This window comes from Rana temporaria, chromosome 2 (assembly GCF_905171775.1).
Source record: "Rana temporaria chromosome 2, aRanTem1.1, whole genome shotgun sequence".
Lineage (NCBI taxonomy): Eukaryota > Metazoa > Chordata > Amphibia > Anura > Ranidae > Rana > Rana temporaria.
Window position 1 is genome coordinate 95,262,137 of NC_053490.1, and position 17,290 is coordinate 95,279,426.

Sequence of the window (17,290 nt, forward strand, 5' to 3'; positions counted from 1 at the left end):
GAAGGAATTTAATAGGTATTTACTCGTTTTTTAAGAGAATCATTACACTATTCTGTCTGTCTACCTACCTTGCAGACATTAATTTTAGGCAAAACATTTTTTTCCTTTACAACTCCTTTAAAGGAACCTATTTAGAAAATAAAAGACAAACCTTTTCAACCCCTTTAATTACTTAATGGGTTATGTAATCACCACAGGTGATTGGACACCCAATTAGAGTTCCTCCCCTATATAACCCCTCCCAAATGGAGAGTACCTCAGTTTTGTAGCAAAGCAATAAGTGTCCCACGTTTAACACCAAAGAGGGGTTGTGTCCCGTGATGTATTCCCAAGAAAAGGATTTTACAGGTAAGCTGTATTAAAAAATGCTATTTTCTTGCTCATACATCATGGAACACAAAGCCTTAATTACTTAATGTGATGTCCCATAGCAATGCTTAAATTGAGAGGAGGGAGCCACAGATCAGAATAAAGACCACCATTGGGCCAGAGGATCTATACGGCTGCCTGCAGTACACTACACCCGAAGACGGCATCCTCGTACCCTCTCACATCTACCTGGTAGAACTTAGTAAATGTATGGACCGAAGACTAAGTAGCAGCCTTACAGATCTGAGCCATGGAGGCCTGGTGATGCACTGCCCATGAAGCACCAACTGCTCTAGTCGAGTGCGCTTTCACCTGAAAAGGAGGAATCTTCTTTTCTAAACCATAGGCCTGAATAATGACTTGTCGAATCCAACATGCAATAGTAGATTTTGACGCTGCTTTGGCCCTGTGGCAGAATAAACAGACAATCAGTCTTTTGTATCTGAGCCGTAGCTTACAGATACATCTTTACTGCTCTTACAACATCTAGAGAGTGTAGACTCTCTTCCTGCAGATCTGGAAAACAAGACGGTAGGACTATATCTTAAATTCAGATGAAATCCTGAAACCACCTTAGGTAAAAAAAAAAGCCGGGTGAGGACGCAGCACCACCCTGTCATCATGAATAATCATATACAGCTCTTTACATGAAAGAGCCGCTAAGTCCGATACCCTCCTTGCTGAGGATATGGCTACGAGAAAAAACTGTTTCTTTGTTAAAAGATTTAAAGAAGCATGGTGTAATGGTTCAAAAGGTAATTTCTGTAAAAGTAAGACAATACCAAATACAAATCCCATGGGCACACGGGAGACTTAACCGGCGGATTCAAGCGCAGCGCTCCCTGAACAAAGGCCCAGATTAGGGAATGAGAGGCAAGCGGGTTTTTGAAAGAATACCGACAAGGCCGAGATCTGGCCCTTCATAGTGCTTAAAGGGGTTGTAAAGGTAAAAAATGTTTTTCCTAAATGGCTTCCTTTACCTTAGTGCAGTCCTCCTTTACTTACCTCATCCTTTGATTTTGCTTTTAAATGTGCTTATTTGTTCTGAGAAATCTTCACTTCTTGTTCTCCTGTCTGTAACTCCACACAGTAATGCAAGGCTTTCTCCCTGGGGTGGAGTGTCGTGCTCGCCCCCCTCCCTTGGAATACAGAAGAGTCAAGACGCCCACTAACACACAGCTCCTTTCTCTATCTCCAACATAGAGAGCATCCTGACTCTCCTGTAGTCAAGGGGAGGGGTCGAGCACGACACTCCACACCAGGGAGAAAGCCTTGCATTACTGTGTGGAGTTACAGACAGAAGAACAGTAAGGGAGGATTTCTCAGAAGAAATAAGGACATTTAAAAGCAAAATCGAAGGATGAGGTAAGTGAAGAAGGACTGCACTAAGGTAAAGGAAGCTATTTTGGAAAAAAAAAATTGTACCTTTACAACCACTTCAAGGCAAGAATCCTATTAATGACATACCTCCTAGGATGCCATCTTCTGGGTTCACACCAGGAAACATATGCCTTCCAGATTCTGTAGTAGATGAGCCTAGAGGCCGGCTTCCTAGCATTAACCAGATTGGATAGGACTGGGCCTGAGAGCTCACGTTTTCTCAGAATGTGGGTCTCAACAGCCAAACCGTCAAATTTAGACTTTGTAAGGCAGGATGGAATATTGGACAGTAAGTTTGAGCGTAGTGGGAGAACCCAAGGTCTTCCTTCTGCCATTTTTATGATTTCCGCGTACCAGGGTCTCCTGGGCTAAGCCGGAGCGACCAAAATCTCTTTGAAGGAATCGTGGGAGAAGCGGAATCGGAGGGAACGCATACATCAGAGAATATTGATCCCACAAAATTGTCAGGGCAAAAGGTTCTCTTGTCCTTGACACAAAATTGTCCAGTTTTGTGTTGAACCTGGAAGCCATCAGGTCCACATCTGGGGTACCCCATTTCTGACATATAACTTGAAAAATGTCAGGGTGTAGAGACCATTCTCCTGGACTCAGTTGCTGGCGGCTTAGAAAATCTGCCTGCCAATTTTCTACCTCTGTAATGAAGACGGCAGACAGGCAAGGAATATGCCTTTCTGCCCAGGGCAAGATGTGATTCACCGCTCTTTGGTGCCCCCTTGGTGATTGATATAGGCCACAGCTGTAGCATTGTCAGACTGTATCCGAACAGGACAACCCTACAGTCTGTAAGACCAGACTCTGAGGGCCAGATGAATTGCCAGAATCTCTAAAATGTTGATGGGTAGGAGCTATTCGGCTCCGGACCACTTCCCCTGGGCAGATGCCTCTTCCAGAACTGCCCCCCAGCTTAGAAGGCTGGCGTCTGTGGTTACCATTCCCCAGGTAATTGGAGTAAAGGATCTTCCTTTTGATACATTTTGGGGGAGCAACCACCAATTGAGCCCCTGGCGAAACTTTGAAGACATCATTGGAAGGTCCAGAGCCTGAACATCTTTGTTCCAAGCGGACAGAATTCTGCCCTGCAACAGCCTTGAGTGAAACTAGGCGTAAGGGACAGCCTACCATCTTTCCTAATAATTTCATGCATAGACGGATGAAGGTCTTCTTTTTGCCTTTATTACTCGGACCAAATCTCCTATGGCTTTTGCCTTTGGCAGTAGTACCCTGCTTTGGGACGTGTCTAAAATCATGCCCAAATATTCCAGCCTTTTTTGAGGCTGTAAGGAGGACTTTTCCAGATTGAGGACGCAGCCTAGGTACTCGAAATACTCTACTGTGCTGTGCACATTGTGGTCCAAGCGTGTAGCGGACTGATCTATGAGCATCAGATCATCCAGATAGGCTGTTACTGCTATGCCCCGTGTTCTTAGCCTCGTTAGGGGTGGGGCTAGTATGTTCGTGGGGCCACAAACGGAAAGTGGCGCTGATCCACTGCAAACCTTAGAAATCTTTGGTCAATGGGGAATATTGTCACATGTAGAAATGCATCTCTGATGTGTATTGATGCCAGGAATTCTCCTCCCTGGAAGGTGGAGACTACTGAACGGACAGACTCAGGTTTTCAGATCTAGAAAAGGTCTGACATCACTGTTTGGTTTTGGAACCGTGAAAAGGTTTGAGTAGAACCCTGAGCCCTGATCTTCTGGGGTTTACTATGATTACCCCATGGGACAACAGGTGTTTCAAGGCCAAAAACAAAAAGAGGTCTTCTTTTTTCTGGATCTTTGGCAATTCTTGATCTCAGAAAACGGGGTGGCGGAAGATCTCTGAATTCCAGCTTGTAGCCTGAGGACACCGTGGAGACGACCCACTTGTCCTGAACTTCTTCCCACCAGGCGTTTGCAAATTGCAACAGCCTTTCCCCCACTCGGCTGAGTGGGGGCGCCCCTTCATAGGGGTTTTGAGGGTCTGTTTGGAAGATTTTTAACCCCAAGTCCTTTTCTGACCTTGGGCTTGGCTCTGGGCCTTTCCCCTAGTATTAGACTGGGGAGGCTGTCGCCACTGCCTGGAAAATGATGTTCCAGGGGCTTGGAAAAGAGAACGCTTAAATGAAGGACATTTACTTTTCTTTTTAACTGGCAACAGATTAGACTTACCTCCGGTATTCTTTTGGATGTATTTATCCAAATCACCCCCAAACAGGTGTCACCCACCAAAGGGGAAAGCCGCCTAGTATTTTTTGCAAGAAATCTTGGCTTCCCAATGTTTCAACCAAAGGGACCTGCGCATGTGTACCAGCAGGAGATTCAAGCGTGATGCTTGCTGTACAGAGTCCATAATCGCATCAACTGTAAAACATAGGGCCTTAGGAAGGTCCTCATAAACCTCAATCTCCTCTTTAGGGAGGAGGTTAACCATTTGCTTCACTTGTTCCTTGAGGAACTGACATATGTCAATCGCTGCAACTGCAGGTTGTACTACATCACCGGTCATAGAGGAGGAGGCTTTCAATAAAGATTCCAGCTTTTTATCAGTTGGATCCTTAAAGCCCTGAGCATTAATTATCTATACACCCATTCGGGACCGCAGGCCAGGTACACCAAAAGTCCACCCTCCTAGCTGCCACAGACGGAGCTGTAGCCGGTCATATGTGTGCCCCGGAGCATATAGCTCACCGGCCGCCGCTGGATCAGACGGGGCATGTCGTGGACGATCCAGCGCGTAGCTAAGGCCTGCTCACGCTTGATGGCCGGGCTGGGGAGACTACCAGGATCTGTATTATCCAGCCTGTCACCCAGCCTGGCTGTTGATAGATCACAGGAATCAAAAAGGAGAAAAAAAATGAAAAATCTCCAGGACCAATAGTCCCCACCGGGAGCCAGGTCCTTCTATACTAGGCAGAAAAAAAAACTGAGCTACTGGATGCAGTGGGGTTAGAGCCAGTAGGACCGCCCTCTGGATGGTACTGTGCAGTTTTGCTGTTAACAAGTTCTGCCTAGTCCTCTCCTGAAGGTGGTGATATAACCCTATGGTCAAGGTTAAAGTGCTGCGTCCATCAATGAACGGAAGAGAAAACAAGAATATAAAAAGTGAGTCGCTACCCTATCTATTACTGGCCTTACAGTAAGGAGCATTGGAGGGCAACAAAATGACAAAAAAAAACAAGGAAAAATACAATCTCTACTTACTGACCGGCTTGCGACCAACCAATTGAACCCCAACAGTATGCGTTAACCCCTGTTTTTTTTAACTCATACTGCTAGGTTCATTTGGTTGGTCGCAAGCTGGTTGGTAAGTAGAGCTTGTATTTTTCCTTGTTATTTTTTTTTGTCATTTTGCCCTTCAATGATCCTTGCTGTAAGGCTCGTTATAGATGGGGGCAGCAGCTCACTTTTTTGTACACTTTAATGTTTCTGCCTACGCTTTGTTCTCAAAAACTGTCAAAAGAGTGCTTTAATTGCATACGTGTGATGCCATTGCAGAACAACTCCTGAGTCATTGGCTGCATGTTTGTTCTGGGTTAGAGATTCAAAAGTTACTGAAACCAGAGAGATCCACAAAACTTGTATTTCTAAGAAGAGGTCAGCATGGCAGCTAATATACTTCTTTCTCAACAGGTTTTTCTAAAACTATTTCTAAATGGCACTATTTGAGGAAAGCACCTCTGTTCATGAGGCAGATGTGGGTGTTGAAGACCTCTCTGTGTGCACAACACCAAATCATAACAAGATTATATACTTTAGAAATCTTAATTCATTAATAACATTTGACATCATTACAAAGTAATGCACAACTTGTTTTATGCAATATTTTCAGCACACATTTATTTATGTTTTGCACACAAACACTAGAAAAATGAAATGGCTACATATCTAACATATAACTGTTCTAACACATCTGTAGGTGGATAAAAAAAAAACAGAAGTTGCATAACAGGTAACACAACCAACTACATATCTAATGTACAACTGTTCAAACTGATCCATAGTTGGATAAACAAAATCCCATAGCAGGCAACATAATAAAGGAAGAACTCTTATCTTCAGAGTAGTAAATCTTCAGTCATATAGTTCTGTAAAAGAACAGCACATCTTTAATCCATGTTGATCACAACAGCAAATTAAAAACATATGTATTATAACAAGGAAAATCAAGCATTGCATACAACATTTTGGGCAAAGTGATACTGTGTGCAAAGAGACTTTCACTTTGGCCACAATTCCCCAGCTACTCTTTACACCATCCTAGCAGGTACCAGGATCCACAGTGCGACAGTGCCTAGGCTCAGTGACTGGTTGCTAGACCCAAGCACTATCACATAGGAGGTGGTCATATACTTCCCTATACCTATAAAAATGCTGCGGTAGAGGAAGGGGCAATGGAGGAGCTCTGGCAAGGCGAGTATTAGTGGCGCAGGGCGGTCACCGTACACAGACATTGTCACTTTGCCCAGTATGGGCATAATGGCTGTGCCTCTTTAACCACTTCTTGCCCAGGCTATAGCCAAAAAATGGGCAAGGCATGGGCTTCCTCCCACCTGTCACCAGGGGTGTGCTCTGTGACCGCTGTGTCCTTTTGACACAGCTAAACCCAGATCGCAGGAAAGGGCCAATCACAGTAGCCCTTTACCATCTGATCAGCTGTGTCCAATTACATATAAACATACTTTCCATTTATTGGCAGTCCTTTCCTCACACGAGGTGTCTGTGTGAGGAAAGGATTACCGATAACCGGCAAGGCTGTCAGTACATTGTTTACACTGATAATCAGGACACTGTTTACACTGATAATTACTGGCACTGCAGCTTATCAGTGCCACCCCATAAGTGCAGCCCAATCAGTGAAGAAGAAAAATTACTTATTTTCAAAATGTTGTAAGAATCGAAGAAACACTTTTTCTTTGGGGGAGTCTCTTCTTGCTTGTTGAGCATAAAATAAAAAACTCAGTGGTGATTAAATACCAAACGAGAGCTCTATCTGTCTAAAACAATGACAAAAAATTCCTCTGCGTACAGTGTTGCATGACCACGCAATTGTCATCCAAAGTGTGACAGCCCTAAAAGCTGAAAATTGGCCTGGGCGGGAAGTGCCCAGTATTGAAGTGGTTAAATAATATTTAAATGCAAGCATCCCTTTTTTATTCTTGTCCTTAGAAGTACCCACACCAGGTGTTGAAGGCTTTGACACATCCTTTCTCTCTTGGCTGATGCTTGTAATAGGTGGTTTCACTTACCAGTAGTAAGACATGAGTGAGAGCAGCCGAAATCCCACAATTACAGGCGGTGGTGACTATTTGAATAGTGTCAGGGCTGTTGAGGTTTCTTGGGGTCTCCAAAATAAATTAGAGCCAACATACAACAACTAGCACCTAAGCGAATACATCCTTGATTAAAGTGGAAGTAAACCCTCTTATTTTCAGCCAAGGAAGCTGCCATCTTGGCCTCTAATTTTCAACTGCCATGATGCTGCACATGTGATCAGTTACAAGACCAGCCATTGGGTGATTTGACAGTTTGGTTGAGAGCACATTCAATGTGATTGTTACATTCCTGGTATATGCCAGAAATGTAACTCTTTTTGGAACTTAAATTGAAGCTCTCCCCAAAAGGGGAGGTGCCACTTGTTTGGCTCTCCCCTGGCTACAACATTTGGCACCTTAGGAGGCAGGGAGGAGAAAGTACCTGGTTTTGACCGGTTCCCACTACTGACTGACTTATCTGCAGCAAACTCAGCCTGAATTTCAGGTCCCCTCTTCCTTCCCCTGCCACCAGGCTAGTTACAAAGCGCAGTGCACATGAGTAGCGAACTGGCTGTCATGGAGCCAGGCTGAGGTTGCCACTCTGACTACCACCATAAGACCACACAGATGTGCAGCACCAGGGATAACCTCCTTTCTCCCCCTTAAGCCGCAAAGCTTCACTGCCAGTTTCCCTTAGGCCAGATGGCAGTGGCGACAGCACCCGAGTAGCAAACTGGCTGTGATGGAGCCAGGCTGAGGTTGCCACTCTGATTACCACCATAAGACCACACAGATGTGCAGCACCAGGGATAACCTCCTTTCTCCCCCTTAAGCCGCAAAGCTCGGCACGGTGAAGACACCACTGGATTAGTGGACAGGCAAGTGTCCTAATATTAAAAGTCAGAAACTACAGTATTTGTAGCTGCCGCCTTTTTTTTTCTGAAGGAGCCTGGATCTCAATATTACATTTCTGCTTTAAGCCCTGGGGTTAACCTGACTCACAGCAGACATGGCCAAACCGATGAGATTTTACATTGCAAAACATGTGATTGCTATGTGAAAGTTCTCCTGTTTTGCTCCACTTCTTTAGATACAAGTGATAAAAAGTGGCTTGGGTCCAATCGTGATTTCTGGCTGTTATTGAGTTGTTACAAACAACTACTATTCAACTAGAGCCATCTACGTTGATGTTTCTGAAACTGTGAAACCTACTATTTACACGTCAGCTTTTCTCTTACCCCTTTAAAGGGTCACTAAAGGATTTTTTTTTTAGCTAAATAGCTTCCTTTACCTTACTGCAGTCCTGGTTTCATGTCCTCATTGTTCGTTTTTGCTTTGATGTTGCTGTAATTCCTCTCTGTTCTGGACACTTCCTGGTTGTCTGTTTCCTGATCACCACAGTACTGGGAGATTTCTCACTGTGGTGACTAATCAAGGAGGTGTGTCTAAAACCCCTCAGCACCAATCCAGTTTCGTTTTGCAAAACCTTCCCTGCCCTCTATTGGCTCTGTGTCTCTGTACATCAGAGAACCAGGAAACAACAGCAAAAACGAAAAATAAACTGTAGGTACATTATACGATTGTTTTTTATCTATTTTTGATCATTTTCTTAAAGGAATCAGTTAACTATTATGTCTCTATACCCTGTAAACAGTCATTTCAGCAAATCATTTCAGTGACCCTTTAAATTAAGATGCATGGTGGCTTATTTTTACACCATCACAAAACAAACAAAAAGTCATAAGTTATATTTAACCACCTCCATACCAGGATATCACAACCACTTTGCCAAACATTGTTTGCAAGGTTATACAATAGTAAGAAGCCTCAACCATGCAAATTGTTTGGTGAAAAAGGTATGAGCAAAAACTAGTTTGTATAGAAACTTCCAAAACCTGTACATTTCCAGCTGTCCCCAGAGTTATGCAGAGATTCTGGGATATTACTAACCCCTGGGTGTTGTGATGTCTAAGAAACTTGCTGTTTCTGCACATGGAATAATATGTGGTACAAAAATATACAGTAGTGGCCTAAAAGAAAATGTTGCATGTATCTCTTACAAAACATTCTGATTAAAATATGTACATACATGATTACTCAGGATCAGCCAGGCCCATATTTAGCAATGGTTTGTGCACCGGTTGCAGCTTTTCATCAAACAAACAAACAGTGGTTTCTGCAGCGCTAGGCTAGAAAAAAAAAAAAAAAATTGTATATACAGAAAAAAAAAAAAAAAAAGGATGCTTATGTTTTTACTCAAAGACTATCTTGGAATGTAAACCTGCCATGTATATTTTATGAGTTAAATATCATTTAACAATACGCCAAAAAAGTAAACCTGTCATGAGAAGGATATGTAGGCTGTCAATGCTGATCTTTTCAGAAAATGTTAGTCCCTGGCTTGCCTCCTCTCCCATTACAGCCTGGGAAAAATAGGTTTTTTTGTACTCACCGTAAAATCCTTTTCTTTGATGTCCATAGCTCCTTAAATCTTGACAAGTGGGTTATGTTCCCTGTTTACAGGAGAGGACTAGGCAGAAACATGTTAGATAATTAAATACATGTTACATTAACAGAGTTAAACAGCCCCACCCAGGGGGCGGTCCCTCCAGACATAACCCTCCTCACTGCAGCCTCAGTTCGTAACAAGCAGTACAAACCTAAAAAGGAGGGGTGGGTGCTGTGTCCATCCATGGACGTCAGAGAAAAGGATTTTCCGGTGAGTACAAAAAATCCTATTTTCTTTTATCGTCCATGGACGGACACAGCTCCTTAAATCTTGACAAGCGGGACGTCCCCAAGCAGTGTCAAAAACGAGGGGTGGGAAATATATCAGTAAAACCAATTTTAACTTCACCCCAAAACAAGCAGAGCTCCTCAACGGAGAAGGTGCAACTTTAAACAGCCGCCGGCAAAAACTAGCGGCCGTAAAAAACATCATAAGATGAACTCGCTGCAACCATGTAAATTCTGGAAAAAACATGTAAATTCTGGAAAAAGCGTGAACGGACGAGCAAGTCGCCGCCTCGCACACCTGTGAGACCGCAGCATGATGTAAAAAAAAACAAAAAAAAAACAGGAAGCACCAATTGCCCTGGTCGAAAGTGCCGTGACCGGAAAGGGGGGCCCGCCCCTTAAGAGCATAGGCCTGTATGATAGCCTGCCTGATCCATCGAGAAATGGTGGTCGACGAGACCGCCAGGCCCTTTTGTGGACCAGACACTGACACAAAAAGAGAGTCAGAAGGCTGGTACACCCGCAAAGCGTGTACCACGCCTAAAGTATGAAAGGCCGAAACCTCCTTCGGAAGAAGGGAAGGTCGCGGGCGCACCATCACCTAATCCTTATGGAGGATCAAGCATGGTGGCTTGCAATACAAGACCGCCAACTCAGAAACCCCTCTAGCAGAGGTAAAGGTCACTAAAGGGGCCACCTTCTGAGATAGTGTCAAGAGAAAATCTCTCTGATGTTTCCAAAAGGAAGGTTCCTGAACAACCAAAAGCACCAGAGTCAAAACTCATGGGGGAAGAGGGGAAAGTATATGACAAACCCCCTGCACACAAAAAGGGGCCCACCAGGGAACGGGCCGCAAAAAGGCCTCTGAAAGAACACAGCCAAGGCTGAAATCTGCCCCCAAACGGTGCTTTAAGCAATTTTTAGATCCACTCCAAGCTTTAAAAACAGCAGGACCCTGGACACTGAGTATGTCCGTGGACGTCACTCCATCCCTTCGCACAAAGAGATGTAGGCCTGCCAGGTGCGACGGTAGATCCTCCGGAAGACTACGGTTCCCTCAGCATTGTTGAGATGACAGAGTCAGACAGAGCCCGGTCACCTAAAGTCTGACTTCCAATAACCATGTTGAGCAAGTCAGTTACTGTACAACAGGAGGAAGTATGGGACCTCGAGACAGAGGGACCTCCTGCCCTGGCAACCGCCAGGGTACCTCCGCTACCAGGCGCCTAATATCGGCGTACCAAGGATGCAGAGGTCAATCTGGAGCGATTAGAATCATCAGGATCTCCTCAGCCTCCACTCTGTGGAGCAGCCGAGGAAGCAACTACCATGGAGGAACGGCAAAAAGTTCCCCTGGAAAACCAGAGTGTGGAACTGGGCATACAGGACCGCCTTGAAGGAGGCTACCCACAGGCCCCGAACCAGCAGGCGTCCGGAGAGAAGACCGATTGCACACCGCAGACTGTAGAGTCTGCAATTTCTCCAGGGGAAGAAGGACCTTCGCCACCGAGGAGTCTGGATGAACACTAGATACTCCAACGCTGATTTGGAATCTAGCCTGCCCAGGATTTGAACCCTGGGTCGCACACACGGAGGGCAGGCTTGCTGTCACTGAGCTACACATTCTGGCCTAAACATTTAACACCCACCCGAATCTTCAGAGGGTCTGAATGGGAATAACACATCCACTAGGTCGGAGACAGAAGCTGCTCTCAGAATAAAGTCGTCCAAGTAGCCTATGAGGCAAAGGCTCGCTGTCCCAACAAAGATAGGATAAGTGCGAGCTCCTAGCTGAAAACCCATCGTGCTGACGCCAGATCAAAAGGGAGGGCCACAGGCTGACAGAGACCCTCTCTCATCACGAAGCACAGAAAAAAACACTGACATGCATGTATGCGTCCCTAATGTCCGAGGACGCCAGGACGTCTCCCGGATGGAGCACAGCTACCACCGAACAAATGGATTCCATGCGGAACTACCCGACGTTCACAAAGGTATTTAGGGCCTGAGGCCCATAGAAAACCCCAAACCCCTCGTCCTGCAGGAAAGGTAAAATTCTTCCGCAGCTTAGCAAATCCCACACTGCCCAAGGCAGACCGACGGGCCGGGAGAGGAAGACACAAGGAAAGAACTTTGTTCTGTGAATAGGAGGAAACCCTATCTAGTACTCCGAAGAGACCACCTCGCAGACCCACTGGTTGGAGAGCAGGGAGGTTTCACCGAATTGTGAACCTGCAAGCCGCCCCTCCCACCTAGAGACAGGGAGGGAAGGCTACATACATTGGCAGGATTTGAGTGCCGGTGTGATCGGCTTACGCACCCAGGGACGGATTAGTCCCCCAGCTGGGCCTTTGACGGTCTGGGAGGGTTGCCCCTAAATAATACACACATATAGCCAGATTCAGAGAGAGTTACGCTGGTGTATCAGTAGATACGCCGGCGTAACTCTGAATCTGCGCCGTCGTAAGTTTAGGTGTATTCTCAAACTGAGATACACGTAAACCTAGCTAAGATACGACAGCCTGCGCCGTCGTATCTTAGGGTGCAATATTTAGGCTGGCCGCTAGGTGGCGCTTCCGTTGAGTTCGGCGTAGAATATGTAAATGCCTAGATACGCCGATTCACAAACGTACGTGCGCCCGTCGCAGTAAAGATATGCCGTTTACGTAAGGCGTTTTCCGGCGTAAAGTTATTCCATCAAATAGCTGGGTTAGTCAATATTAAGTATGGCCGTCGTTCCCGCGTCAAAATTTGAACATTTTACGTTGTTTAAGTCGTCCGTGAATAGGGCTGGACGTAATTTACGTTCACGTCGAAACCAATACGTCCTTGCGGCGTACTTTGGAGCAATGCACACTGGGATATGTACACGGACGGCGCATGCGCCATTCGTAAAAAACGTCAATCACGTCAGGTCACGAGTAATTTACATAAAACACGCCCCCCCATCCTCATTTGAATTAGGCGCGCTTACGCCGGTGCATTGCCATGAAATGAGATTTGCCATGGAATGAGATGGTCCGCCTCCATCTCATCCTATTGGCTCACTCATGTCACGTGACAAAACTTCAGTCACAGCTAGGCTATCATAGGGAGAGGATCTCCTCTCCCTGTGATAGCCCGATAGCACTGTCAGCAGCGTGCCTCCCGCTCCCCGATTAAGTACACCCCGCGCCCGCTCTACTCCCCGTCCCCCGCACTCTACTCCCCGTCCCCCGTTAAGGCTCAGGGAACGGGGAGAGTCTACGCTATTATCGTAGACCTAGCGTTGGATACATTAGTAGCGCAAACCTCATACGCAGGTTTACGCTACTAACGTAGCCTACGCTAGGTCTACTGGGCTGTTACTGCGCATGCACAGGTGTACGCTACTAACGTATCCAACGCTAGGTCTACGGTAATAGCGTAGACTCGCCCCGTTCCCTGAGCCTTGACGGGGAGTAGAGCGAGCGCGGGGTGTACTTAATCGGGGAGCGGGAGGCACGCTGCTGACAGTGCTATCGGGCTATCACAGGGAGAGGAGATCCTCTCCCTATGATAGCCTAGCTGTGACTGAAGTTTTGTCACGTGACATGAGTGAGCCAATAGGATGAGATGGAGGCGGACCATCTCATTCCATGGCAAATTGCATTTCATGGCAATGCACCGGCCCCATTTACGCTACGCCGCCGTAAGTTAGGAGGCAAGTGCTTTGTGAATACAGTACTTGCCTCTCTGACTTAAGGCGGGGTAGCGTAAATAGGATACGCTACGCCGCCTTAAAGATGCGGCGCTCTCTCTGAATCTGGCTAATAGTGTGTATGTATATTATGTAGGTGTATGCACACCTGCCTTTGGAGGAAACCGGAGTACCCGGAGGAAACCCACGCAGACACAGGGAGCAACAATGCAAGTTCCAGGCAGATTGGCGTCAGTGTCTGTATTCGAACCAATGACTCTCTTGCTGCCAAGTAATGGAGTTAACCACTACACCACCGTGTGCATTAAACCATTCTGAAACAGAAGCTCTGGATAACAAGGGCGCAGCATTCAATGAAGCATCACAGACCTATATGAGGCCCTGGACCAGCTGGTCCGCTAGCCTAATAACTTTGGGAGAGAGTCGGTGCTCCTCCACTGTCTGGTGCAAAATGCTCACTCCGTGAGTTGTATACAGCACTGGGGGTCAGGACTACTTCAAGATGGCCGCCGAGCGGTCAGAACGCGGCCACAGGAAAATGGCCGACCGCAATATAAGCTGCGCCATAGCGCAGCTACGACAAAATGGCCGCCAATGGGAGTTTTCAATGTAATTGAAAAACCTCCCAAAGAATGGCGCCAGCGCCGACTGAGACCCCAGAGTAGTGGCCACAATAGGCCTCAAGTCAGACCCCAGCATGGTAAACCTGGAACGGGTCAGTACTTCGGATCTTCTATCAGTCAGATCCATACAAGCGGGGGTTCCCGCCCGGCGGTGAGCGACTACAAAAGCCCTCAGCGGCTTTTCTCAGGGCACAGAAGGAAAAAAAAACAGAGCGGTCTGATTTGTGTGATCCAAAAAAGACAGAGCCCTCGGCGGAAACCCAGCTGCACTATCCAGCTTAAGAGAGTCCCTTGCAGCAGTAAAAAGCGCACCCATAAATGCCTTGTCCTGCTTTTTTTTATTTTATTACTACCCAGGTACCTGGTCCATGGCTCCATAACAGAGCATTCCCCAGGGGATAACGGGGGCACTCTTTTACCGCCCGTCCACAGTCCAACCCCACCCTGGCACAAACGTGTCCAGGACTAACAATAAAACCTCTGTGGGAATCCAAGGTGCCAACACCTGCTGCCACCACCAGCATGTGGGCAAGGACCCAGATACTGACTCCAGATATTAATAATATTTACATAGTGTGTATTATAATATGCACACCTGTCCTTACAAATAAACAAAAGCTCCTAGAGCCCTATTCAGGGCCTCTCACCCACTTGCTGCGCTGACCAGGGGTAACCAGGGGACTCACCTCAGGAAGAGACTGCCCAGCGCTGCTGTCCGCTCTTAGCACACAGTGTGTGAGAGGAAAAGAACCGTTAGGTAACTGTGCGGCATCTGCAGGGACCTGTGTGCCAAATGGCGGCAAAATGGCACGTTTAAACAGGAAAAGCCTCCTAGGGCTTTTTTTTAAAACATTTTTAAGGATAAGACACAGATACAGTGTGATATAATGACCATACAAAACTGTTGCAGGTGGGTAAGGATCACCAAGCAGTCAGCACCTAACTACTCGCTGACAGGGTAATCATAAACATCTGTGCTCATCACAGGGCTTTTTAACAGTGAAAAGATAACACAGGCCAGATAACACAGTCCCCTCAGGAAGGCCCCCTGACAGCGGCAATGTTAGCAATGCAGCAAGGGAAAAGGAGCAGGGAAGGGAGGAGAAGAGGACCCCCGAACCCCAGGAATGCCCAGCCGTACCAACCCACCGAAGCAGGAGGGACTGTACTTACCCGCTTCCGAGCGAGGACTCGCTGACGCATTCCTGACAGAACTACAACCGCAATGGAGGTAGCTGTCGGCCCGGTCCACTGTGAGTGAGACAACACCACAGCCAAGTCATATGTGGACCTCGGAGCAAAGCTCACCGGCCACCCCAGGAGTCATGGGGTATGGCGTGGCAGACCCAGCCTCTTTGCAAAGGTGTGCCCACGCTTGCTGGTCGGACTGAGAAGACTACAAGGATCTATATTATCCAGCCTGTCTCTCAGCCGACAGTTGAAAGAAGATTCTTCAAGAAAAAGGTAAAATAAAATAACATTTCTCCTCAGGGCGCTGGGCCCCAAAGGGAGCCATACATCCTTCTCCTTTGCTAGGCAGAACGAAACTGAGACTGCAGTGAGGAGGGTTATGTCTGGAGGGACCGCCCCCTGGGCGGGGCTGTTCAACTCTGTTAACCACTTCCAGACCTTAGGTGTTTTTCAGATTCGGTGTTTGCAAGACTAAAACATTTTTTTCTGCTAGAAAATTACTTAAAACCCCCAAACATTATATATTTTTTTTTTCCAACACCCTAGAGAATAAAATAGTGGTCATTCCAATACTTTTTGTCACACCGTATTTGCGCAGCGGTCTTACAAGCGCACTTTTTTTTGGAAAAAATTCACTTTTTTTAATTAAAAAATAAGACAACAATAAATTTGGCCCAATTGTTTTATATATTTTGAAAGATAATGTTACGCCGAGTAAAATGATGCCCAACATGTCACGCTTAAAAATTGCGCCCGCTCGTGGCATGGTGTCAAACTTTTACCCTTAAAAATCTTGATAGGCGACGTTTAAAAAATTCTACAGGTTGCATTTTTTGAGTTACAGAGTAGGCCTAAGGCTAAAATTATTGCTCTCGCTCTAACGATCGCGGCGATACCTCACTTGTGTGGTTTGAATACCGTTTTCATATGTCGGCGCTACTCGCGTATGCGTTCGCTTCTACGCGCGAGCTCGTCGGCACGGGGCGCTTTAAAAAAATTTTTTTTTGCTTTTCGCATTTATTTTTATTTTAGAATTTTTAACACTGAAAAAAAAAAAAAAAAATTATCACTTTTATTCCTATTACAAGGAATGTAAACATCCCTTGTAATAGAAAAAAGCATGACAGGTCCTCTTAAATATGAGATCTGGGGTCAAAAAGACCTCAGATCTCATATTTGGGCTTAAATGCAAAAAATAGAAAAAAAATAAAAAATGTCATTTTTTCAAATGACCAAAAAAAAAATTTGTCTCTTTAAGAGGCTGGGCGGGACTGACGTTTTAACGTCACTTCCGCCCAGCCGAGCTATGGGGACGGGCGAAGGAGATTTTTCCTTCAGTCTCGTCCCCGCTCACCAGCATCCGATCGCCTCCGCCGCTACCGACGGCTCCGGTAAGTGGCAGAGGGCGCGGGAGAGGGGGGGCCCCTCTCCCGCCACCGATAACGGCGATCTCGCGGTGAATCCGCCGCGGAGACCGCCATTATCGGATTCCAGACCGCGCACACTAAAGATGGATACCTCGGTTGTGACAGCAGCTGCTGCCGTTACCGAGATATCCGTCTTTAAAAATAGGACGTACATCGTCGTGCGCAGGTCTGGAAGTGGTTAATGTAACATATATTTTATTATCTAACATGTTTCTGCCTAGTCCTCTCCTGTAAACAGGGAACATAACCCACTTGTCAAGATTTAAGGAGCTGTGTACGTCCATGGACGATAAGAGAAAGTTTGATTTTCTCACTTCCTCCTGACAGTGCTGTGCTTCTGGTCCTGCATCAGCAAGACAGAGATGCATCAGCATTGTGGGAGGGAAGGGGACTGTTGATATGTGCCCAATACTGGAGAGCACCTACTATATAATGCAGGGAATGCATATCTCATATTTCCGAATTGTGTTTACACTCAAAGGGATGAGACATCCTAGAACTTCCTGCCAGTATGGAGGCTCGGGCAGAGCTGTTAGAGCTTTGTCCATCGTCTACCTGTAACAATAAATCACTGCAATAGTGATCCATTTCTGTCTAATTCCAGAGAATAATAGATCACTATTAGAAT

At 46.2% G+C, this 17,290-nt stretch overlaps 1 protein-coding gene across 1 annotated transcript in view; it reads right to left on the reverse strand.

The window, feature by feature from the left end:
- Positions 1–5,561: 5,561 nt before the first annotated feature.
- The window catches only part of RNF17 (ring finger protein 17), a 720,374-nt gene continuing 708,645 nt past the window's right edge, over positions 5,562–17,290 (reverse strand). The window contains exons 37-38 of the mRNA XM_040339329.1: positions 9,096–9,195; positions 5,562–5,839 (exon numbers count right to left, since the gene is read on the reverse strand). Of these exons, the coding sequence (XP_040195263.1) occupies positions 9,100–9,195 (96 nt within the window). The 3' untranslated portion in view covers positions 5,562–5,839; positions 9,096–9,099. The remainder of the gene's footprint in view (positions 5,840–9,095; positions 9,196–17,290) is intronic.